Genomic DNA, 26,667 nt, shown 5'->3' with positions numbered 1-26,667 from the left:
ATTAGATAACTACCATTTGGTTTCTAACATTCCATTCTTAGTAAAGATTTTTGAGATGGTGGTTCAGGACCAACAACAAGCCATTCTACAAGAAGCAGAGAAGGCATTAATTGCTCTACTGTATTGGGACCTGTTCAGGACATCTACAGTCTTTGATGCCATCAACCAGGGTATCCTTTTGGATTGGCTCTGGCAATTGGGGATTTGAAGCACTGTTTTTCAGTGGTTTAGCTCTTTCTTTAGTGGTTGCCTCTACTTGGTTTTGGTTGGGAGGGAACTTTGGCACAGTGGCTTCTCCTTTATGCGTGGTGCAGGATCATTCTGTCTCTGTCTCTATCTCTGTCTCTCATTATTTACAGCCATATGAAGCCATTAGGGAGGATCTAGTGCTTTGGGGACCAATACCATCAATATACTGATGTTTATATTGAATTGTACATTATGATCCCCAGGCTGGGGATGCTGTTGAAGTCTTGTTCCATTACTTGGAGGCTTAAGAGATCTGGATGGGATAGAACAAGTTTAAGTTGCTCCTTTGCAAGATGGAGCTGATGTTTCTACATCTTCTACACCCATTGATTTGTTCTGGACCTGATTATATTGCCTCTGAATTAGCAGGTCTGCAACTTAGAGTTTCTCCTGGATTCACAGTTGGAGGCTGCGGCCCAGGAGGCCTTTGCCCAGTTGCAACCTTATTCAGAACTGGGAGATCTGATTACTGTAGCTCATGCCCTTATTACCACCCAGTTAGACTACCACAAAGCATCCTACATGGGGCTGCCTTAACAGATCAACAGAAAATTTCAGTTGTTGCAAAACCCAGTGAGCATTATCACAGGTATTTAATGGTGTACTCATGATACACCTGCCCTGTGAGCCATGGTCTGGCATCCTATTACTTCTGGGTGCAATTTAAAATCCAGGTTTTAATCTATAAAGCCCTCTATGGCTTGGTTTTGATCTACTTACAGGGTCTTATTTCATCACCAAGACCTCAAAAAACTCATATAACGAATGCTGAACTTTTAGTTTTGGGAAAATAGCTTATGCCTAAAGTGTTGACCATTAATTTCTCAGGAGACTTTTACATGGATGAACTATTAGCTAGTGAGCTGACCCATATGTGAATGCAGTCTCACTATTTTGGAACCAAAGTTAAGCAGCTATGCTTATCTATTGTTGAAACTCACCCAGTCACTATTATATCACTGAACAGGTTCACTCAAATTCTGCATCCTCAGCTTTCAGCTTTTCCCAAATGGTGCTCTCCAAACACATCAAAATTCCCAGAAAGCAGGAAGACATTATGTGAGTTGAAATGTCTTATCTGGAGAACATCAGGTTGATGAAGGATACTTTTCCTCAATTTCAAGTATCATATGGCTGATACGGCATTAGTGCACACAGCCTCTATGTACACTTGGCTTATTACTGTGCATTAAAAACTGAAGTTCCACTTGACACTGAGGTACTATGGCTTCCTTCAAACTGTGTTAAATCTGCCTACTTTTTGCAGTCAATTCGATAGCATTTTTGGATCAAGCAGGCATTTGGTGACTATTGGTCCAGATATCGTCCAATTTAGATTGCTTCACTAATTTCCATATCTCTGTTTTTAAAAGCACTCTCTAGATGGTACTCAGAGCATATTCCAGCATTTTCATATCTACTGAAACTTTATTTTGCTTCTTTTTTAATGACAGGTAACGAAAATGTCAGACACTGAAGAAGTCATTGAAGAATATGAAGAGTAAGTGATTTTTGTTGTGCAAATCCCTCTTTGACCGAGATGACTGAAACACAAATATGAAAAATGAATAAAATAAATGTTTGTCATTCTTTTCAAATTTAGAAGGCCAGCAGGCCATTAATCCTATTGTTTTGCTATTGCTCATAATAATGAGTGCAGTTTTGGTTGGTTCCTTTATAAACAATGGTTAGGAATTACAATTATGAGACAGTTTGAGTAATAATAAATCCTTTGAGAAAAAGATTGATGACTGAGGAAGACAATAGCTATTGTATGTCTGACTTCCTGTGGGAGGAGCCTGTCGCCGAGGAGCTCAACGGAGCCCCTCTTAGAGTTCTGGTCTGTATATCTAATTAAGATCAATAGATATCATCCCTTTCTGGCAGAAAGGGACAGGCAGAAGCTCAGGTGTTAGGATTTATTCGTAGTTCACAGCCCTTTTCCTTTTTTTTTGGGCTGCGAACAAAGAATAGATCCAGCGTAACTGAGCTCTTATCTCCAGCCAGTTCTTCGCAGCTGCCTTTTTGCAGCCCTAGACAGCCGACTCCCACACTCAGGACAATGATAAATTGTTTTTAAGATAATACGAGCGGGTCTCACTTCTGTGATGTGTTTTTTTTTTTTAACTATCTAAACACCAGCCTTGTTCTTCCTTTGAACTTCTCTGCGCAATTGGGATACAAAATGGCGTTTTTACTGTGTTGGTGATTGATGACGTAATTAACTGGCTTTATTTCCCCGGAGACCGCTACTCATTAATGAGCAAAATCTACAAATAATTTATGGAGAACTGACCAGCTGAAGACACTGTTTATCTGTCTATTCTCAGATTTTATCTATAATGTCTCCCAGGTCTAAACAGGCAAAAAAATCCTCCCCCCTCGTGCTTAAAGAACTTGTTACCAAATCGCTGCCTTTGTCTCCTACGCCATCTACTGGAGATTCTTTGACACAGGAGCTTCTCTTTCAAATAATTAATGACTTTAGAAAAGAAATTAAAGAATTTGTGTTGGATTTATGCGATAAAATACAGACCAAAATTGCCCAGATAAATGCGAATATGTTTGAAGTCACGTCTACTTTAACAGATTATATTGAAGAAATGGAGACGAAATTGGAAACTTTGGAGGGGGCTAATTTTAATTTGACTTCTAATATCCAAGCATTACAACAAGAGATTACAGATACTCAAACACAACTTACAATGATAAATTATAACAGAAAGGCGTCTGCAATAAGAGTTAGAGGACTGCCCGAAAAGAAAGGAGAGAACTTGAAACAGACGTTTGTAGAAGCTTTCAGCCAAGCGGTGGGAGGTCCGGGACTCAATTTTGATTGGAATATTCGAAAAATCTATCGCCAGAATTCGTGTGTAGCAGAGCAACGACAGCTTCCAAGAGACATAATTATATACTTTTTCACAAGAGAATCCAGAAATGCGATTACTCAAAAATTTTACAATAACAGGCTCCGAATCGATGGCCATGATTTGTTTGTCTTTAAAGAGATCCCGCTCCAGATGCTGCAAGCAAGGAGAGGTTATACTTTTTTAACCCAAGAACTTAGAAATCGTCAAATAAAGTATAAATGGGAAGCTCCAGTTGGAATCACAGTTACATTTGAAAATCAAAGATTTCGTATTAATTCTGTTTCGGAAGCTCGGGACTTTTATTATAAAACTCTGAAGGCGGGGCTTCTTGACTCACTTGGAAACGTGGAAGGACAAGGTGAAGGAAAGATAAGCAGCAAGTCACTTGGTTACAAGAAGGAGGGAGTTGTTCTCCCCCTACTGGAGAGGCAGAAGAGCGGAAACTGAGGATTCAGTCATATTTTCAAAGCAGCGGGACACGTGGTTATAAGGCAGAGGGTTGCCTTTTCTTTCCGGAAGGGCAGAAGAGTAAAGAATATAGACCCAGCGACGTCTTTAAAATACTTTCTAAGCTTTTGGACTGATTAAAACTTTAGGATTTCTGTTTGGTATGAAATGGTAAAGCTGTGTACTGATGAGGAATGGAAAGAAGCATTGCTTATTCTAGACAGATATTATACAGGACTTTTACAAGACTTATTTGAATTTCAATCCAAACTGCGCATGAAGTGTTTTCTGTGAGGAAAGCGGGGACTAAGATTTATTTGAATTGCGGTTTGGGATGAATGGAGTTGGGAAGAGTGGGGCAGAAAGGAAGGTGGAGCGGGATATTGATGAAGGGATCTTGGGATTGAATGAACTGGTATGGATTTTGGGCACACATTTTACGAATTTACATGTTTGAAGTATAACATAAAAAGCTCAGGATTTTAAAGTGAAGAGCGAGATCCTAATCTTATGCAATTTGGGCTTGGGAGGAATGGAGACGTGAAACGAAGGATAGGAAGATGAGTAGCGAAAGTATGAAGATAAATTGATTTTTGTATAAACTAATATTTGAATATAAGGTTAAGAAAGGCTATCTGGAGAGTCCACAGGAAGATGGGGGTAAATATCAAAGAAGTAAGGGACGAGGACAAAATATAAATGGAATGATTCACACTGTTTAAATTTTAAGAATGATGGGAGGCTGAGCATAATGCAAAAGATTTTTCAATTTTTTTTTTATTTACTTTTTTGTTTTTCTTTTTTTTTTCTTTTTCGGAGTGTTCTTTTTATTTTATTTTCATTATTATTGTTAATAAGATATTTTGAAGGTGAATGGTACTGAACTGTGCCGGGTGTGTGACCTGGGAAGTCGGAGGGGGTTAGGGAGGGGGGTTCATTGGGGGTGGGTGGGTGGGTGGAGATATAGTTTCAATATATAGAATAAGAAGAATACACTTGTATACTGTTGTTCCTTATCTTTTCTTTTTATTTTTCTCTTTTTTTTTCTTATTGCTTTTTTCCTTTCTTTTTTCTTTTTGGCGTAAGGAATAGAGAAATGCACCATAGTGAGAAGTAGAGGAAAGGAAGAGGGAGAAGTAAGGAGGGAGGAAGAGGGGAATGTAAGGAGGATGAGAGGGGAAGGAGGGTGAGGAAGGCGAGAAAGGAAGATAGGAGGGGAAAGGGAAGTAGGAGGGGTGATCGTTGGAGGGAGAAAGGAAAGTTGGAGGGGGAGAAGAAGGGGTGTATGAAAGCGATAGGTTGGGTTTATGAGTTGTGTTTAGGTTGGGTTTTTTTTTTTCTTACTATTATATTATTATTATTGCAAATATCCCGTATATAAGTGAATGTACAAAATTGAAAATGAAAATGAATAAAACATTTATAACACAAATAGCTATTGTATGTCTATGGACTCAGCAAAAGTGAAAGGACACCACCACCCTTCTTGGAAGCTATTTGCATGGTAAGCATCGCTGTTTCTAGGGTTGTCAATAGCAATACCTCTTAGACTTATATATCACTTCACAGTGCTTTACAGCCCTCTCTAGATGGTTTACAGAGTCAGCATATTGCCCCCAACAATTCAGGTCCTCATTTTGCCAATCTCGAAAGGATGGAAGGCTGAATCAATCTTGAGCCAGTCAGAATCAAACTGCAATCAGTCAGCAGAATTAGCCTGCAATATTGCATTCTAATTACTGTGACACCAAGTTCTTGATGCAATACTTTTGAAGGGCCTTTGATAAGTACCAAAGACAATGGAAAACATTTGCAAGTCAGTTCTATCCCCCCCCCTCTATTTTCTCTGCTTATTTGTCAGAAGCTAGCACATGAAAGAGAAAAAGAAATAGAATCAGCAACATGAATAAAAAACAAGGAGGAACAGAAGGATCTGGTAGCTCTAGGGGTTGGCTTTGAGCCGCCTTCTAAATCTTGATCTCTAATTTTTACCTCTGGCTAGGATGTATTATTTCAGAGATGATATGACTCTATTTGACAGTGTTGTCTGTGTATTCTATCCATTACAAATTGAATATAACATAAAGAATCTTGTGAGGGAGAAAAGTTGTTCTTCGGCAGTAGTTCTTGATGGTAGACTGAGCAAGCATTACATTACCTTTTCACTGTCATAACCACCAAGATAAAGTATATTCCAATGTCATTTAAATGATATATTATTTCTAAATAGGTACCCATAAATATAATTTAATATATATAGGTAAAGGTAAACGTTCCTCCACGCATGCATGCTAGTCGTTTCTGACTCTAAGAGCCAGTGCTCATCTCCATTTCTAAGCTGAAGAGCCAGCACTGCCGGAAGACGTCTCCATGGTCATATGGCCAGCATGACTAAATGCCAAAGGCGCACGGAGCACTGTTACCTTCCCACCAAGGGGGTCCCTATTTTTCTACTTGCATTGTTTATGTGCTTTCGAAATGCTAGGTTGGCAGAAGCTGGGACAAGTAACAGGAGCTCACTCCATTAAGCGGCACTAGGGACTGCTGCTGACCTTCCGATTGACCACCTCAGCATCTTAGCCACTGAGCCACCGCGTCCCTCATTAATATACATACCTTTTTGCAAATTTTGCCCTCTTTTTTATTTCTTTCTAAAACACCTCTTTAAGGAAAGCATGTAAAGAACAAGTTCATAAAAATTGCCTGTCACTGTAATCAACATAATGGTCCATTCAGTTCACTCTCTTCAATTCTGGCTATCCAGGTGAATGTGGGAAACTCATATTTGAGTCATGATGATTGTGAGGCTTAATCCCAGCAACAGACTTCAGCACTGATAGAGTTAATCACAGCAATACTGGGCATGGCATTTTTGAGGGTAACAAGGCATGGAGCCTGATGCAAAAGTTATTAATATTAAATTGCAACTAGGAATAATTAGGGATATTCAATACCCCTAATATACCTTTATATGTGCCAGTTTATTCTAAAAATAACGGTAATTTAATTGATACCGATTCTTTGTAATAATTACAAGTCTTTACAAGTAGGAAGATTATAGTAGTTTGAAATATTTTGTCTTCAGGAAAAACTATAAATACAATAATCAGAAACCACTGAAAGGTCACAGCAGTCTACATATCATTGGGCTGCTTTTCACTTGGTTATGTTTGCAATTCTGGAAGTTCTTCATACCATTTGGATGCCCGGTTCCTCCTATTCTTTCACACTTTCTCAGTTTCTTGTACACCCTCAATTCAATTCACTGAACAGTTTCTCACGGGGTCATGACTTCAGCTGTAAAACCTCACCAGACTACTGGGGGGAGAAAAAAATCTTTCAGAACTATCTGGCTCCTCCTGGCTCCATGCAACCAATACCTATTCCTGTTATTTGAGCTGCATCTCCAGTTGCTGCATAACATGAACTCATGCATTAAAATATCCAATAGTCTTCATGCTACTTCCAGGCTAAAGATTATTCCTCTGAAGTCCAAAATATAAACATTAAACATGGATTCATGTAAACTAGTTAACTTTCTAGCAAATAGTTTCTCTGTTCGGAAAAAGGAATGAAATAGTGAAGCCCAAAATCACTATAACCTTATCTTAAAGTGGTGAAGCTTCACAGACAGAAGTCACACAGTGTTAGAGATGAGATCAAGACTATCTTGCTACATCTGCCTCATCCTGTCTCGTAACTCTTCAATGAAGAACCAGCTGTAATCTGGCTTTGTTACAAAAAGACTGAGTTCTTGATCTCCAAAGTACTTATAAGCAGATCGGTTCATTATTAACCTTTCACTTGCAAGATTTTGCTTCATTTTTATTTTTAAATTATCACTGCAAAGGTGGGAGAAGATGCTGCTAGAATTCTCCGTAGTTTGCCATTCTCTCTTAACCATTGGGTGAGTGCAGATAGTTGCTTTAAGACATACAACATCAGAAGAAACTTCTAATGCCCCTGAACCTCAATTTATACCAATCACACTATTTGATTCTCTAGGATGTTGCTGAAGTTTGGTAGCAGTTTGTTGGCCTAGGAACTGTACCTACGAGTAAGCATCAATCACTATTTGAAAACGCTCACATACATGATCACAATGACTGTATGTGTATAATATAATTACAAAATTTGCATAAAGAAACATCTCACAAGATCACTCAAGAATACAGCGAGAAAGAACAGGGTGTGCCTTTAAAAAAAAAAGATCCCATATTGTAATCTCAATGAACCTACAACCTGTAAATCGATGTTGGTTTTGGTTTTGCTTCAGAGTCAACTGAAATAAGTTGTCCAGATGAGGTTTGAGATGAGATAACTTCTGAGATAGGACATCTACCTTAGTAGAAGTATGTTTATAGAAGTTACTGCCAGGTAGAGTTCTGGACAAATAAATCGAGCCAGCTTCCCCAAAATAGACACTGTGATCATGAAATCAACCAGGAATCAATCCCAAAGTATTCGGTTACAATTTTATATTTCTGATTTCATATATAGTACCGTGTTTCCCTGAAAATAAGACATAGTCTTATTTTTTTTTGAGTTGCAGGAGGCGGCAAGTGTGGTTGCTGCTGTGTTGCAATATTTCTGGGGAGGGCTTATTTTAGCGCATGCACTCAAAAGCCCAATTGGGCTTATTATCTGGCAAGGGCTTATTTTCACAGAAACAGCTTATATGTTTTAATGTTAATGGGGATATTTCTATCCAACCCTTGTCATGGTCTGATCATTTCCTCGTCAGGCTTGACTTCCATACTTCTACCCATCGCCGCAGGGAGGCAGAACTGACTAGATGGTTCCACCCCAGGTGCTTGATGGACCCTGAAAGGTTCCTGATGGAGCTTGGGACTTTTCCTGAATCCCTTGCTCACAGCTCGACTGAAGCCCTAGTGGAAGCCTGGGATAGGGTGGCCACTGGGGCCTTGGATCACTTTGTGCCTTTGCAGCCTCTGACCTGGTGTTGATCCTGGGTAGCTCCCTGGTTTACCAAGGAGCTCTGGGAGATGAAACACCAGAAAGAAGCCTAGAGAGTGGTTGGAGGGCCAGCTGATCCGAATCTGATTGAACACTTGTAAGAATTCATATTAAATCCTACATAGTGGTGATAAAAGCGGCAAAATGGCAACATTTTCCCACTCTTATTACATCCACAGATAACTGCCCAGCCGCCCTGTTTAGGGTGACCCGCTCCTTACTTAACCAAGGAACTGGGAAAGACCCCTTGCAGAGTAGGGTTGAAGAATTTGTTCAGTATCTGCAGGATAAAATCGCTCAGATCCGGATAGGCTTGGACTCTGACTGGGTAGATTTGGGTGAGTCAATGGGGATGAATCTTGTAGAGACTCATGTAGAGACTTGGGATGAGTTTGATCCTGTGACCCCTGAGGGCATGGACAGGATTATGGGGTGACTCAGTGCTGCCACTTGTGTGCTGAATCCGTGACCCTCTTGGTTAGTTTCGGCTTCCCGGGAGGTGATATGAGGCTGGCTCCAGGTGATTACCAACACTTCATTGAGAGAGGGGTTCTTTCCCACTGCCTTGAAGGAGGTGGTGGTGAGGCCCTTCCTTAAGAAGCCTTCCCTGGACCCAGATTCTTTAGCCAACGATCGTCTGGTCTCCAACCTTTGCTTTGTAGCAAAAGTTGTTGAGAGTGTGGTAGCATGTCAGCTTCCCCAGTACCTGGATGAAGCTGCCTATCTGGATCCATTTCAGTCGAGTTTCAGGCCCGGGTACAGCATGGAGACAGCATTGGTCACATTGGTTGATGATCTCTGGCGGGCCCGGGACAGGGGTTGTTCCTCTGTCCTGGTCCTATTAATCTTTTGGTCAATTTCAATACCATTGACCATGGTATCCAACTGCGACGACTCGGGTGGTTGGGAGTGGGGGGCACTGTTTTACAGTGGTTCTCCTCCTATCTGTCAGATTGGTTGCAGTTTGTGTTGACTGGAGGAGAGGGATCGACCCCAAGGTGCGTCACTTATGGGGTGCCCCAGGGGTCAGTTCTCTCACCCTTCCTGTTCAACATATATATGAAACCGCTGGGCAAGATCATCTGTGGTTTTGGAGTATGGTATCATCAATATGCTGATGATTCCCAACTTTTCATCTCTACCCAAACCACCAAAACGATTTCCAACAAGCCAGCCTGACCTGAGCAGAATAAAATAAATGATTAATTTAATTGTTAATTTTAATCTAATTTTTAAATTTTTATTGTTAATATTAATTGGGTTTGTTTTTGGATACTTTATTTAATTTCCTTTTTAACTTTTGTAATACGTGTTTTTTTATGTTGTATGCCGCTCTGAGTCCTTTGGGAGAAGGGCGGCATATAAATCCAATAAACAAACAAACAAACAAACAATGTTATCTAATTTGGATTTTGTTTTGTTTTGTTTATTGTTCATTTTTTAGTGTATACTATGCAGAGTGACATTGGGCAGTATAAATTGACTTAACAAACACATTTACTTAAAAAATATAAATTTACTTATAAATTTACTTAACAAATAAAATAATAAAGTGATGTCAAGAATTGCTATGGAAGTGTTCAAAGACTTCTTGGCCCATTGATTACTAATAAGCTGATGTGCTTCTGTGTCATAAGACTTTTTGTTCTGACAGCAAGATATTGACATGACTCCTTAACTTGAAGCTGATTATGACTAGGATCTTTTTGGGAAAACTGTTTTCTGTCCTGCTTTAAGAAAAGAAAAGCTCAGGCATTATTCTAATCTAGTATTTTTTCCTTTTTTCTTTTACAGGGAACCGGAAGGTAAGACAATGAAAACAATCATGTTGGGTAGGTTTTTCAGATATTCTTAACAAGCTCTAATGTTGTTCTCCTTTTTTTCTTGGTTTATCTTGCTGCAGAAGACTGTATTGAACAAGGTAAGTTTCTGTTGTTAATAGAAAAGTCATAGTTTTATGTCTCTTAAAGGAACGTAGAAACACAGTGAACAACAAAACAAGATTTTCCCAAGATACAAAACAAAAAGTGTTGTGATACAGGAAAGGCAATAGTTCATTTGGCACAATTTCTCCTGTACAGCAAGAACAAAAATCTATGTACTTTTAACAAATACTATTTCTACTAAAAAAGGAAGGATTCAACTATGCCATTTTTTTTCTTTACTGGGAAGAAAAAAATAGATAGTCATAGGCAGAGAGAAATACAAGCTGGCTTAAGTACTGTCAGTTTTATAACATTATTATAGACATTCAAAAGTTAGTAAGTATCATTATTATTAATATGTTTATAAAATCCTTCCTGACAATCTAAACAAACAGATTTGGAGGAAATATTTCATAGAGGTTTTATCAATGTACTGTAAGTCCAGGCAACTTATCACAGATAAGAGAAATAAGTTGCATTTAACTTGTTAATATAATTAGTATTGCATATCTTTCTGATTCTTGTACTTGTTTTTTTTTGTATTACATTTGTATTCTGAATGTATTTTGTTTCATGTCACTTGTTTTCTCTCCTGTGCTGTGACACTTTCTATGTTTTTTGAATGGAAGTATTATTAAGGTTTATTATAGCATAAAATACAATGAAAATAAAGATTGAGATAAGTGTTTGTGTTTCAGGCACGAATGATCAGGTGAAGATTCAATTAAACTGATTTATTGCTAATCATACCTTATTCAACTAACAATTAACACCTGCGTAGGGTTAGGTGAGGGTTAATGGAATTAAAGGGAGGTTGGATTTATCTTGCTTGTGATGATGTAGGGATTCTAGGCTAATCCCTCTTTTAATTCCACCCCCAGGTTCTGCCACTCCTTCTCCAACATGGGAAAAGAGCAGGATTAAAAAAAGAAGAGAGAGAGAGAGAGAGAGCGAGAGAGAGAGAGAGAGAAGGAGGGAGGGAGAGGGAGAGGTGTCTGTATATGTGTGTATTCTTCCTTTCTTCCCCTTCAACATAAATACTTTCCAAATTTGATTTCAACATTTTTTACATTAACAATAACATATTCATTTCATTTTAGAACCCACTTTATAAGCACAAAACAATGCATTGGAACTTACATTTAATTACATATGTCAAACCAATAGAAAATTATCCTAACTCCAATTAATTTATTAAGTTTATGACTCCAGTTTATCCTGATAAAATATAACTTTTTTCTTCTTCGGAATGTTTATAAAATATAAACTTTTCTTAAGAGATTCTCCAATATGACTTAAAAAAAATGTCAATATGCCACTTTGATTTTGAAGTGGAGATTCCCAAACTTATTCTCCTGAGGATTGTAGATTTACTTGCAACTCTTCTTATTATAGTTGCACTGGGGACTTGTAATTAAACCTTCTTTATATAGTCAGATCTATATTCCAAAATTAGGGTTACGACCTATGTATTGTCAAATACTTGTGCAGTAGCTTCAATTCTTTGATAACTTTCTGTACTTGATTGCATCTTTGGATTACTCACCTTTCTTCCAATTATTTGAATAATTTCTTCGCCTTGTTTCTCTTTCATGACATCTTTGGAACATAGTTGATCTATAAAATGAATTATTTTATTTAAATAGGACCCATGGTGGCGCAGTGGTTAGAATGCAGTATTGTAGGCTAATTCTGCCGATTGCCAGCAGTTTGATTCTCACAGGCTCAAGGTTGACTGAGCCTTCCATCGTTCTGGGGTTGATAAAATAAAGACACAGATTGTTGGGGGCAATATGCTGATTCTATAAACCTCTTAGAAAGGGCTGTAAGGCACTATGAAGTGGTATATGAGTCTAAGTGCTATTGCTAAGTGCTACTCCTCAAAAATAATTTTTGCAATCTTTCAGTTTTAGATGTATTTGATGTTCTTTAGCTCCCTCTTGTGGTCAAATAAGCAATTAAAATAGTTTTGTAGATCAGCTAGTATCTATTAGCCAATCAGAATTCATTAAAACCGGATCCATAGCAAACAACCCAAAATTGCAAATTATAACTTCCAATGTCAAATAAAAATAGTAAATTCATGGAAATGACAACATGAAACCATAGTTTTTAAAGTCCTTATGATTTTCCATCAAAATTTGAAAAAAAAATATACTCCACTCTTCTTTCTTTTAGCACACCTTCTGCAACCCTCCTCCTCCTCATTCAACAATAATGATGTACAAAAAATGGCACCGATCTTCAAAAAGAAATACGAGGCTATGACTGAAAAGAGACTCCTTTAGCTTAGTAGCAATAGCAATTGCTAGCAATTGCCCCTAGACTTATATACGGCTCGATAATGCTTTACCGCACTCTCTGAGCTGTTTACAGAGTCAGCATATTGCCCACAATAATCTGAAAAGTTGCCCTTTAAAAATCACATGACACGCACAGACCCTCTCCAATCTCCATTTCAGGCTCCACAGGATACTGAACAAAAATCCAACTGCTTTAGCAGAGAGGGCTGTGTTCACAAAAGATTCGAATCACTTCCAAGGAGTTTTTGAAACATGCATTGTTACTTTTATATAAAATGAATTGAAACAAGGACATTGAAATTCTGTTCAGTCTGAAATTAGTTTTCTTTTTTACATGTATGTTTTCTAACTATCCAAGTGATGGCAAAATATTGATATCTGTTTGTACACGAATATGTGAATATCCTAGATTGTTTAGCGCTTAATATCCCATTTTCTTGTTAATGCCTGGCTTCATAAATGCTTGGCACCTAAACTCTAGTCATGTGCACAACAGCAACAGCAACAAACAAACCAGCACTGAAGCATAACACCTAGTTGTTTATAGATACTTTATTTTGATACCACTGCTTCTTATAATCCTTGCTAACCTTCTGTACTTATTCCCTTTCACCACCCTGCTTGCCTTGATTAAGAAGAGGAAGAATGGATAGAGATGGAAGACGGTAGTAGAACCTTTATTTTCATTTTACTTTATAAGTATTTCTTCATGTTACAATAGGAATATTTATTATTCATTCATGTATGGAAGGACCATACCTAACTGAAATATACAATATACATATCAGTAGGACTACTTAAACCACAAACATAACGAGGTCTAAGAATGGGAACTGTAATACTGAGGAAGGAAAATAGTATTTTCCATATAACAAAAGTCATTCTCATGTGTAATAAGATAGAACTGGAAAATCCTAATATTCCATTTCAGGACTGAAAGTTGATCTAACTTAAATGATATCTTGGCACTATCTACATGGTTATCATACAGAAGATTGAATGGATTTATTCTCTATTGCTCCATAAAGGAGGCTTAGAATCACTGGCTAAAAATTATAAGTTTAGGCTGCAAACCATATGAATTGTCAGATAGTGGAACAAGCTCCTACACAAAGTTCTCTGTCTGCAACTCTTTTTTTGCTTCACTAGATTTTTGGCATACATTAATTCATCCGATCTATATTGCAGAAATAAAAGACTGCAAAATTACCAAAAGGAGAAAAAAATGTTTCTGCCCATTTTTCTTCAGCATTCATTATAATTATGGAGTTCTGATTATATCTAACTTATTTTAAATTAAAAAAAAATCATTAACTAAAAAGGTACAACTTGCCTATAATTTTCCTTTATTGTATTGGTAGATGTTCTAATATGCTGAACATTGTTTTGCTCTATTCTTTATTTGTTTCCTTAATTTAACAGTTATTCTGTTTTGGAATGCATTGGAAATGGGGAAGTGGGAAGTGTCCACTTAGATGTATCCTGAGGAATCTGCCTAGAATCTAAATATCTAGGCCCTAGATATTTAAAGAGTGCCTTATTGAAATCTCAGATCATCCCAGAATTCTGTCTCCTTTCCTTAATCATCATGAAAGACATTTATAACTGAATCAAAATGTAACTAATGGGCATTTTGGAGAGGGGCAGATTTCTTTAGGAGTTATTGGAATCACAAATCAGTGATGGGTAGAACCAGAAGCAAATTGAACAAAGCTCCCTCTTTCTCAGTCACCCCTTTTCAACATCCTCCTGTCTCTTTCTCTCTCCTCTGTTTCTAACATTTTCTTTTCTTTCTTTCCTCATACTGAGGAAAAATATTGCTCCTCTCAGAGGTCTGAATTGCTTGCTTGAAAACGGTCATTGAAATCAGACCAAGGACCTCATCAATTTGAGCTAAAGGTCACACATAACCACAGGACTGCTGTTTCCCCACTCTCTCTCTTTTTTGGGGGGGGGGACTTTTCTCTTTTTCAGCTCTTCTTCTTTCACCAACTTTCCATATCCTGACACTAATATATTCAAATATTTCTTTTTATTGGTTCATCTCTGTATACTTGCATTTGGTGGTTATTCTGGTGTTCTATTTTGTAGAAGAAGACGACGAACAAGTGGAAGAAATCAAGGAAGATGCAGAAGAAGCCATAGCAGAAGGCATGCAGTGATTTTCTGCTAAACCAGTTTTGGGGTGATACTTTTTGGGGATGGGGGTTATGGGTATGACAATATGCCCTTTTACAATGCAGAGATGTATGAGATCTATAACTACATTTTTATAAAGCTTCACAGTTATATATAAATCATTAACGTCCCTACTTCTCCCAGTTTATGTTTCATGGGTATTATAAGACAGCTCAGAAACCGAAGAAAGTAATTTGTGCTTAATGAAATCATTAGCTGATTCCCTTTTCCCATCCCAGGTCTCTTCACCTATGCATGGAAGCATAATGCTATTTGAGAAAATCAAGGTTTTGTTGAAACTAGCAATTATTATATCTAAAACAGATAGTTGTATGGATATCCACAACATGAAAAGATAAACTATATATCTAATGTTCTATGCTGACTATGTGTTATTTCCCCTTTCTTTATACGTAGGTTTTAAAAGGGGAATACTAACACTTTCACCGGAAGGAACAAGTACTTTGAAATATTTATGAAAAGTAGCATTTTATTAATTGAAAGTCACTTTGATGGTATATCTATATTTGCAGGTGCTCATAACATTATAATCTAGTCCAGTTTTGATGTTACAATAAATTAGAAATGGAGATGCTACTGACTCTGATTATCAAACAAACCAGAATGTCAGTAATGTGAGCTTTCTCAGGAATGAGTGGATGAACTGCAAAGCATCCTAGGAATGATTTCAGGCATAGCTTATGAGCAATAAAATGCATCCAGAGGGAGTGGTGGTGTAGCAATGTGCTATAGTGCTAATCAAGTTCTTTACTCCTCTTTTAAAATAGAACCAGAAGAGCAAGCTAAAGAACAAGAAGAAGGTAAGTAAATAGGAAATACCTGTATGTCATAACAGTCTGAGTGAGTGATTGGCTGAAATTCTCAGAGCTCTTATATTAGCTTAGGCTGAGCAAAGATTAGCTCATATGTCATATTAGACTTGTTTAGCATCCATGGATCAAGAGGACCAAGAGAATGACTTTAAAGCACTGTGAAGTAGTATATACAGTAAGTCTAAGTACAACGAATGGAGACATGGTTTTTATTGTTTATTTTGTAAACTAGTAATCTTCTAGTTGGGATGCAACATTAAGTTGGCCTCTAGATCAGAGATCTTAGTATGCATACAATAGCTTCAGCATGCTTGGGGTAAAAATTGATTATGGTATACTAGCCAAAATATGGCAAAACAGACCAATATACCCTTTACTGTTAATGGGAAATGTTGCTAGTCACATGGCTCTTGTTAAGACTGGTAATTGTCTTCTCCTTCTCTTTACTGAGACAGAGACCACTTTAACAGTTAGTGAAAGCCTCAACTCATCAAAGTCATGATGGGAGTAGAGGTCAATTTCCATGAAATCCTCCAGTAATGATTAGACATATAGAAAATTTTGATCTAGAATATAAAGGGGAGTAAACAATAAAGAACTTGAATTAATGAAAGGGGGTTGGGGAGGAGAGAAAAAAGTGAGGGTTTTTTTCTTACCACTATACCACTATACTACTACCACATTTTGTTGAGCATTTATTAGTCCTTTTTGTATGATACTGCTTATCCACAAAAGAAATAGCATGGTGTTTATAATGTTTTATAGTTTTGTACTTGTTTTTATTGCAGGGGAATCAAAGCCCAAACCCAAGTAAGTACATATGCCTTGAGTGTTATGTTACCATAAATATATTAAAATATAACTTGTTTCTAGACTACATTTTTGTCATACAGTTGCCTCGCAACATTCAATGAATTTTATAGATTTAGATGAGATGCCATTACGTCACATGTATAACCTGCCCATGTTTTCCCATTGGTTCTGTTCTCTTTTTTTCTTTCATAAAAATGTGAAAAAAGGAAAAGATAAAAAAAATTGACACTGGAGCTGTTGTCTTCTGTGCACTTTTTATGTAGTGGCAGCAGGTCTTCCATTCTATAGGTAACCTTTTAAGCGAATAATGAGAGGGTTGCAGTGGCTCCTGATGTGGCTATTTATGCAGCCAGATGCTGCAGAAAATCACAAGACTCTGGGAACCCCTCATAAATCAATACATGTGGGTCAGCCAGGCAAGGACACCCCCATAATCAATGCATGTAGGACAACTAACATGGCTATCCTCATGCTCAGCTGAGACCAATACTCAGGTTGGAGCTGGACTCAAATTGTTGCCAAAACTAATGTGCCATCCATACAACTACATCATTGCTCCTCAGGGTATAGTTGGCCTGTAAGGAAAATAGAAAATAAAGAGAGATGGTTTCTAAGGTTTGATTGTTTAATTACTTCTCCCCGTAGCAGCATTCCAGAGAACAAAACCCAGGCAAAAACAGAATAGAGACATAGACATGATGACTGAAGTTGGAAGCCATAAATATCAGCTGTCCTACCCCTGTTGTCTCTTAGCTTGCTTTCTCTTAGCTGCATGTCACTCAGATGCTTTAATCTGTCCTATTTAGCATAGATTGCCCCATTTATAGTATAACTGCAACCAATCCATTTCACAGTCCTTTAGACCTGAAATCCTCGGGTGATTAACTAAGCTTTGGAGCAACCTGATACAAGGAGATCCCAGAGTGCTCTGCATGCAGCAGCTGTCTTGGGATCCTCCATTATCGAGATGTCATTGCAGCATCAACAGCTGTCTGCACCAGCTAAGCTACTAAGTCTTTTTAGCTCCATATTCTGTGCACCTTCTTGCAATCTTGCAATACTTTTATCATCTCGTCTAATCTCTGCTATAAATGGCAGGACCTTCATTTGCATTCTCAATATATCCATAAGTTGATAGACTTTAGATCAATTTAACCATAACCATTAAACACTGGAATGATGTGAGTTTCATCTCCTAAGGTCAGGGTATCAACTATCCTTGTTTCTTATTCTCTCTGGTCATCAGATGAGTCATTTATTCTTACAGTGAGGGTTCTGGTTGCACTTAGGCTTCAAAAGTTTGATAAATGATCAGGCTATCTTAATTTCCTATGAATGTATTTATTCTATGAAATTGTGATTGTCCTTTATATTCATAAATATAAACACAGTTTTCAACCTAAACCTCCTCTGAGCATTCACATAAAAATAAGGTGTAATTCTCTACTTTGGAAGAAGCCCTTATATTTCTGTTGTAGGCTTATATACTAACTGGGAATAAATTCCACTGAAAACAGTAGATCCCCCCCCCCCGCTTTTATATGTATTTTATATAAGTAATTATGTTGTTTAAAAATACAGTGTTCAATAAAACATTGAAAATAAAACAAGATAAGACCAAAAAATAAAAAGAGTCAATGTAAATGAAAGAAAGTAGTCTTTTTTATCATATGAAAGAAAAATTCAAATTGTAAACCTCATACTAAAAAGATATTTCTATTTTTAAAAATATATAGATAGAGGTATTCTATTAGGAGGAAATATTAGGAATTGTTCTGATATAAATAAAAATAAAAATTGAGACTAAATGAGAACAACATTTACCTTCAATTAAATGATTCTTCATGACTCAGTTCTACATCAGCTTTTCAATAATGCAGTTTCCCATACTATTCAATACCATTGATTAAAAAAAATTACACCAATGTTTTACTACAAGAAAGCTAACAACTAAAACCCAAAATTGCATGCATTTCTTTGCTGTTGTGTTTCCTTGTTTGTATTATTTTATATATCTTGGGAAAGTGTCTTCATTTTATTTTCAATAAAATTATGGTTATATAGCTAATAAACGTTTTTAAAAAATGAATTGCATAACTCAAAATACACAATCTTTTTAAGTAGTTCTGGAAGTTATCTAAAATTTTTTAAAATGTCAGCTACAGAAGGGATGAGACAGATGGAAAGCAGTTGCGGCTTGCAGCCTTAGATGAAACCCTCACAAGGATAGTATTCCAATGCCAGATATGAAGTTATTACAGCTGCTCAATACTTCATCTAAATCGGGTAAAGAGAAATAAAACTGGAATGACAGGTGGAGCCATGGCAACCATTGTGACGTTCCATTTGGTGCTTCCTCCCCCCTCAATAAATAAATAAATTGAAATTACAGAGACATTGGCAATCAGTGTAAATAAATAACCACAGCAATGAAATGGTGACCATAAACATTATTTAAATAAATTAATAAAAATAAAATTTGCTTGGGGAGTTCTGAGACCAGCTATTATATTTTTAGCCCTATTCTAGATTTCCACTGTAGATAAGATGGTTTTATTCCTTTAACATTTTGGATGTGATACTGAGACTTTCCTGTTTTTAAGAAATATTTTAGTCATGGACACATTTGGTTAAAATGTAAGATAATGCCTTTTAAATGGCACTGTGAAATTATTTTCTCACAGCTAAAGAAAGATTTTAAAACTTTTTTTTTAAACCTACCAGTAAATGCAACAAGAATTTTAGGAAACAATGAAGTTACTCTAAATTTTAATCATTCTTGTTTACAAAAAGAACTATATCAATGTCATCCAATTAGATAAACATCACATGATCTAAACTGTATCATGTAGCTTATAGTTAAGACGATTATATAATTGAAGGCTTCTCCAAAATAAAAATAAAAATCAGTTGTAACAAGCAATATGTAAATTATACAGGTATTCACCTACTTCATGATATGCTATTTTCTAGATTAAATATTTTTTTATCTCAAAAGTGACAATGAATTTATTTCCTTATGTGCAGTTTACACAATATAAAAACAATATTACAGTGTATGAGTTTTGCCTATATTGTCTTGGATAAATTTATTTCAATTTGGAAATTAAACTCCTCAACACCAATGGGATTACATTTGGCCTAAGGATGTAAGAAATGCAACCGAATCAATGAACTCGTAGGTATACAGAAAGAGACGGAATGAAATCAAGGTCAGGTATTGTATGATCCCATTTTAATCTGTGTTTTCCTCTAATTTCAGGTTGTTCACGCCTAATCTGGTCCCTCCAAAGATCCCTGATGGAGAGAGAGTAGACTTTGATGTGAGTATTCTTAGGCCATTGCCAGGGCCCAAACTAGTTCTTTCTTACCACTAGAGGTCCTTGAGAGAACAATGCCAAATCTTGCTCATGCTCTTGTTGCCCTGCAGGATATTCACCGGAAGCGAATGGAAAAAGATCTGAATGAATTACAAGGTCTAATTGAGGCGCATTTTGAGAATCGGAAGAAGGAAGAAGAAGAGCTGATCTTCCTCAAGGACAGAATTGTATGTTGGAATTTCATACTTTTCATTTGGACACTCTTTATGGTCAGACCCAATTCTCCTAACCCTCTTACTAATTATTTAACTGTTTTATCAAAGTCACTGATTTTGCAGTTGTTCATACATAGCATCAAGACTGGGTTTATTAACAGCTTGTAATGGATGATTATAACAATATGTAATTCTAGGCACAATTCTTCTTAATAGGGAAGGATTGAGAACTGGATCTCACAAGCGGCAGGCGAGTGTGCGAGTACACAAAGCTTCATTTGTGCAAGTGTTGGTGCACAGGTGAAACCATCCCCTCCCCCCCCATCACTGCCACCACTGCCGGTTCATGGAGCAGGAAAGTTGGGAACCGCTGTATTAAATGGGAAAGAAAATTGCAGATCTTTATTGCTAAAGCAATTCTATACATTTCTAGTAAGAAATAATATTAATAGAGAAATGTATGTCCTTAGTAAGTACATTCAGGGCACCAAGAGCCAAGGTGGCGCAGTGGTTAGGGTGCAGTACTGCAGGCCACTTCAGCTGACTGTTATCTGCAGTTCAGCAGTTCTAATCTCGCTGGCTCAAGGTTGACTCAGCCTTCCATCCTTCCGAGGTGGGTGAAATGAGGACCCAGACTGTGGGAGCGATATGCTGACTGTAAACCGCTTAGAGAGGGCTGAAAGCCCTATGAAGCGGTATATAAGTCTAACTGCTATTGCTATTGCTAATTATAATATAGCATCTTTATTGCTAGGAGAAATGATTTGCAATTAATGTCTTGATTTATCTGCAACAATAACTTTTATGCCACTTCAATTGAATTGACAAAATTGTACTGCAAGTGTCAACAGTTCTTGTCCATTGACAGTATAAAATTTTAACATGAATCCTAAACGATTGGGCCACTGTTCAGGAAGCTATATTAAAAATTAAGCTTGCTTTATTTAGGAGCAGCGACGAGCTGAACGAGCTGAACAACAACGGATCCGTAGTGAGCGGGAGAAGGAACGCCAGGCCCGTCTGGCTGTGAGTCTATCCAACATTTGTGGTGTAGTTTCCTAAGTGTTACTAGTGGAAGTAATTTTCTTTTCTCACTCTCAATAGTTATCAATAATATCAGTCAGCAAACATTCTGGGTTAATGCTTAATATTCCATTCACACTGACTTGCCAAAACATAACTGAATTGTTTTCACATTAATGTTTAACTCAACATCAAGCTGAACTGTTTTGGGAGGTGACCACTGGCTTTGATACAATTATTGTCCCATAGTTATTGTATAAAGATATGATTAAATACCACATGATACACTATTCACTTTATTTTTTTTTAATTCAGAGAAAAGGATGGTGCTAGATGTTTGACAATATAAATTGCTATATTTATAAAAAATAAAGTGCTAAATTTCATCAGCTGGTAATAATTGACCAATTACTGACTATACTTCCAAATACATGACAATTCTTGTCCCATTTATATTTGGTTCTGTAAGAGTTTTGTACATCCAGTCTGATCCTTCAATTCTTTTTCTGGGAACTGGAATCTTAAATCTAATGCTATTCAATTCATAGAGAGAAAAGCCAATTGTAACTATTAAATCTTTTTCTAATTGTCTTTTGGTGCAGTTGGACAACTTAAACAAGAATTAATTCAGAATTATCACTGTTCTGGCTATGGCAAGAATTAGACTGCATTTATTTGCTATCGTCTTCTTAGTGGCATCTATTGGGTACACATTTGACTTTATTGTACATTCTCTATTCTTCTGAAATCAATGTCTCCTTTTTTGGTAGGAAGAGAGAGCTCGAAAAGAGGAAGAGGAAGCCAGGAAGCGGACTGAAGAGGATGAGAGGAAGAAAAAAGCTTTCTCCAACATGCTTCATTTTGGAGGCTACCTTCAGAAGGTGTGTATATAACTGTTGTAACAGACCATTGCAAAAAAAAAGTTGTATAAACTCTGTATATATTAAATTATAGGGATGACGGCACATTTCACAAATACTTGTCATTTAAACAGAAGTATATTATATCTGAGTATAAAATGATGAAATTTCAGCTATTTGCTACCCACATTTTAATTATCCAGTTTCTAACTACAAATTCAAAGCCTCTGCTCCCCAATTATTTTAATTCTTCTTTTTTTAAAACTTTTGAACTGGATTTGATTTACCTGGTCCTTCAAACAAAAGATCTGCTTGGAGGAATTGCTGTGCTTTGTCAAGCAAATAAAGGTCAAAATTCATAAATTGTGAACTCAGCATCTTCCCTCCTCTTGGAAAGATCTGCACTAATATATAAAAATAATTTCACACTTGCAATGCTTGCCCTTTGAAACTTTTTTTTAATCTTTAGTTTTAATCCACATAACATTTTGCCCGTGAAATGGCCATTTAATGCATAGGTGTCTTCTCAGATTCACCCCTGGAGAGAAGCAATTTGGCTGAACTGGACAGCCGCTGATGTCACTCATGAATTGGTTTCTTTAGACAGAGAAGAAAAGTGGGAAGAAACAAACAGAGCGGGAAAAGAAGAAAAAGATCCTCACTGAGCGCCGTAAACCCTTGAATATCGATCATTTGAATGAAGACAAATTGAGGTGAGAGGGGAGCTCATTCCTTGGTCAGAAGACATTGCTGGAGAGTCTTCTTTTCTTCAGGAGTGCAAAGCAAGAAATGAGATGAAAACTGGATTTTACCTGCCATTTCTTCTATTTCTTAGATATGACGTATGGCTGGGCAGATAGCAAATGTAGTCTAATTTCTGTCACTAATGTCACTCTCTCTCAGAGGATGGCATGATCATGTTACAACCGAAAAAAGAGCTGATGCTGAACCATTTTCTAGTCCAAAGATAAATAACTGTAAATCCTATGTACTTTGGTTATATTGATGCATACCAAGCAGTTTTGCATGGCTGCAGAATATTGGGGGACAAAGGGCGTAAGAAATACTCTAAAACAGAGGTGTCAAACCTGGGGCATTACATTGATGTCATGTGTCATATCGTTTTTCCTCCTTGGTGGAACTGGGGTGGGCGTGGTCTGCATGTGATGCATCTGCCAATTTGACATCCCTGCTCTAGAGGCACAATAAAAGTAAACATACACTCAGTCTCTGAAAAGGGGTGAGGAATCTATGGTCTTCCAGAAATTGTTTAACTGCAGTATGGCAAATTTAACTCCAACGTAGGCAAAGTACAAAGCCAAGCTGGTGTTAAAATGTGTGTATATATATATATATATATATATATGTATGTATGTATGTATGTATGTATGTATGTATGTATGTATGTATATGTATATGTATATATGTATATATGTATATATGTATATATGTATATATGTATATATGTATATATGTATATATATATGTGTATGTATGTATATATATATATATGTGTGTGTGTGTATGTATGTATGTATGTATGTGTATATATATATATATATATATATATATATATATATATATGTATGTATGTATGTATGTATGTATGTATGTATGTATACACATACACATACATACAGCACAAATACAACAAAATGTAACAAAAAGGCAACAGTAAAAAAATATTGGGTTTCTGTCTGGATGGTCTCTTGTGACGAGCCGAAGGACAGAGAATGGAAGTAGTGATCTTCCTCCCATATTTGGGCATACCAGGGGTTGTAAAAAAATTATATATATATATATATATATATATATATACATACACACACACACACACACAAACATACATACATATATATATATACACACATACATATACATACATACATACATACATACATACATACATACATACATACATTAGAGTTCCCTAAACAAATGGCCAAAAAATCTTGGTTTTAATAAAGCTGAATAGGATCAAATCTTGTTAGTATTTAGATTGAAATCATCATGGAAGTCCAGGGCAGAGGTTTACACTGGGAAGTAAAAAAAAAAAAACCTGGAAGACAGCAGTAGCAAACTACTTCTGTGTAGTTGCCATGAAAACAATAGGGATGTGTTCATAAAGACAACCAGAAGTCAAGCTCAAGTCAAGAGACTCTTTAATTTTTCCCAAGTCAGGGTTAGTGTATACCAGTGGTAGTCAACCTGGTCCCTACCGCCCACTTGTGGGTGTTCCAGCTTTCATGGTGGGCTGTAGGGGTTTTGTCCAATACTGAAGACTTTCCTTTTTTTAATTTAATTGACTTCCCTACTTTATAAATCACCATTATTATGGAACCGGTGGGTGGTTAGAAAATTTTACTACTAACAGAGATACAAAAGTGGGCGGTAGTATAAAAAGGTTGACTACCTCTGGTGTATACTAATGTTTTTCTCATTGTGTAACTTATCAGGGTTTTGACATGTTTACAGTTTGTTAAACAGAATTGTCAGTTTGACTGCCCACAATTTGCCTTAAGAGATGCCAGCAGGATTATATCTTAAATAGGTGCTACATAATTGTACTGATGACTGGTTGGGCGTCAGGCCGGAGAATGTACAGTATTGCTGGCATCTGAGCTAAAAAGAAAAGACCGCTAGAGGGTGCAAAGATCACATAGAAAAATACACAACTTCAAGAGACTGGTTGAGGGTTTTAGAAAACACTGTGTCCTGCCAAGGGTGGACCACATTACAGAAATAATGATGGAGAGATTTTTCTCTCTCTTTGTTCTTTTCCTTTTTTTTGATTGTTTGTTTTAGTGTACTTTCCATAATAATTAAGGGGAGGGAATAATTCTCTACCTCTTAAAGAGGTAGTACAAATTAGTCTACTGTTTGGAAAGTGCATCAGACTTCAAGGTTTAAGCGGACTTTTGCATGAATTGCTTCTACAATTCTTCTATGGTTTACATGGGCTTTTAGGAGTTGTGATTTCCAGATCACAAGAGCCAGATGTGTAGACTGATGAAAAAGAAGGAAACAATAGGTTGTCAAGTTTTCTTCTATAGGATTGGATTTTTATATGGGCCAGAAAATGTGAGGAAGCAAGTGCTTCTTACAAGGTTATCCCAAGGAACCAACCACTGAATACTGTTTACCATCTTAGATACTGCTACACTGGTTTGTTCAGGCTGTTCCCTACTTATCAAAAGGCTGAATTCTGAAAAACCAGTCAGCATATGAACTCATTAAATTTGAATGCAATACAAGCTCCATCGTCCCTTCTGCTATGGTGAATGGCCATGCTAGCTATAGTTCATGGGAGCAACATCTAGACCAGTGGTTCCCAAACTTTTTCAGTCCACCACCTCCTTGGTGCTACAAACTGGTCCTCAGTGCCCCCCACCCAGTGGTGGAATTCATTTTTTTTACTACTGGTTCTGTGGGCGTGGCCTGGTGGGTGTGGCTGGGGGTCATGTGACTGGGTGGTTTGCACGACAGAAGGAAGATAGTAACAGTAAAATTTAAAACTAACAATTAATTGCACATTTATTCAAAATCCAATTTAAAAACCTTTTTAGTTAACATTAATTCAACAAAATTGTTGAACATGATCCAGTGATACCAGCTTTTCAAAGTCTGATAGTCATTTTTCAAGAACCTTAGTAACTAGTAACTTAGTAAACTCAGTAAAATTTAGTAACTACTTTACTGTTCAGTAAATTCTGGGTAATACAGTACATGCCTGATCATTCACACACACACACCGCTTTGTTTTTCTTCAAAATAACAGGATGGGGTGGGGGGTAGAGAAGGAAGAAGACTTTGTTCTGTGGTATCTGCCATTTCAGAAATGCTCATTAGACTGCCCCACGTGATCAGTCTTTCCGTATTCCTCAATATATTGGTGCCCAGCAGCTGGTCAAAATCCTAGTAGTACTTATGGAGCTGTAGATGATACTATGGCAAAATATAAGCCTTGCAGCTCATGTGTACTCATACAACATAAGAGTGATGCCATTATCCAGGTTTATCTTTGACAAAGGTCTCACTGTGCATAAATATCAAGATAGGAAGGGCACTTTATTAAAAAAAAACTGCAGTGTTTTGACTCCATTTGGTTATAAAACATCTTGTTTGACATACTGAAACATTTAGACAGCATTTTCTTCTAATATGGGACATTGTTCTATCATAATTTTGTTTTGCTTTGCTTTTTCCTGTATGTGACAATATCCAACTTTAGACAGTAATTAGACCACTTTTTATTTACTTTTTTAAAAACAGTATATGTTGGAAATGCTTATCCCTTTCCCACAATCTCCCCTATATTTCAGCCTTCAATGAGATTACTTTGCAACTCAAAGTTTGAGAAACCACCCCAAGTGCCCTTCCTCCCGCTCCTCGCTTTTTAAGGCCACCTCTATGAAAGGAGCGAGGACGCAGAGAGGCACTAGCCTTTCTCTCTTCCCCCCACCACATGTTTACCTGTGTTGCATTTCTAAGGTGGGAGGGGTAGAGGCAGGCGAGAGTGGTGCGTCCGTGTGGAGTGGGTGCAAGAAGGATTGGGGGGGTGGCTCCGTTGCACACGCGTGCTGTGGTGCAATCCTCGTGGAGGCGGCTCACAGCGCAGTCCCGGAAAGGAAGTCAGAAGTAAAGCCATTAATAA

General features: G+C 37.1%; 1 protein-coding gene across 3 annotated transcripts in view; it reads left to right on the top strand.

Annotated features, from left to right (window-relative positions):
- Positions 1-26,667, top strand: part of TNNT2 (troponin T2, cardiac type) — a 40,530-nt gene that overhangs the window by 3,174 nt on the left and 10,689 nt on the right. For 2 of the 3 annotated variants that reach the window (XM_032218964.1, XM_032218963.1), the window contains exons 2-12: positions 1,704-1,750; positions 10,338-10,348; positions 10,447-10,464; positions 14,863-14,922; positions 15,738-15,770; positions 16,571-16,592; positions 19,858-19,918; positions 20,026-20,142; positions 21,079-21,156; positions 21,924-22,034; positions 22,617-22,726. In XM_032218964.1, the coding sequence (XP_032074855.1) occupies positions 1,713-1,750; positions 10,338-10,348; positions 10,447-10,464; positions 14,863-14,922; positions 15,738-15,770; positions 16,571-16,592; positions 19,858-19,918; positions 20,026-20,142; positions 21,079-21,156; positions 21,924-22,034; positions 22,617-22,726 (659 nt within the window). In that variant the 5' untranslated portion in view covers positions 1,704-1,712. Of the gene's footprint in view, positions 1-1,703; positions 1,751-10,337; positions 10,349-10,446; positions 10,465-13,351; positions 13,437-14,862; positions 14,923-15,737; positions 15,771-16,570; positions 16,593-19,857; positions 19,919-20,025; positions 20,143-21,078; positions 21,157-21,923; positions 22,035-22,616; positions 22,727-26,667 lie in introns of those variants that run through there. The other variant, XM_032218965.1, reaches the window with a different exon arrangement.

Source organism: Thamnophis elegans, chromosome 5 (assembly GCF_009769535.1).
Source record: "Thamnophis elegans isolate rThaEle1 chromosome 5, rThaEle1.pri, whole genome shotgun sequence".
NCBI classification, from domain to species: Eukaryota; Metazoa; Chordata; class Lepidosauria; order Squamata; family Colubridae; genus Thamnophis; species Thamnophis elegans.
This window is presented reverse-complemented; position numbering and strand designations above follow the sequence as displayed.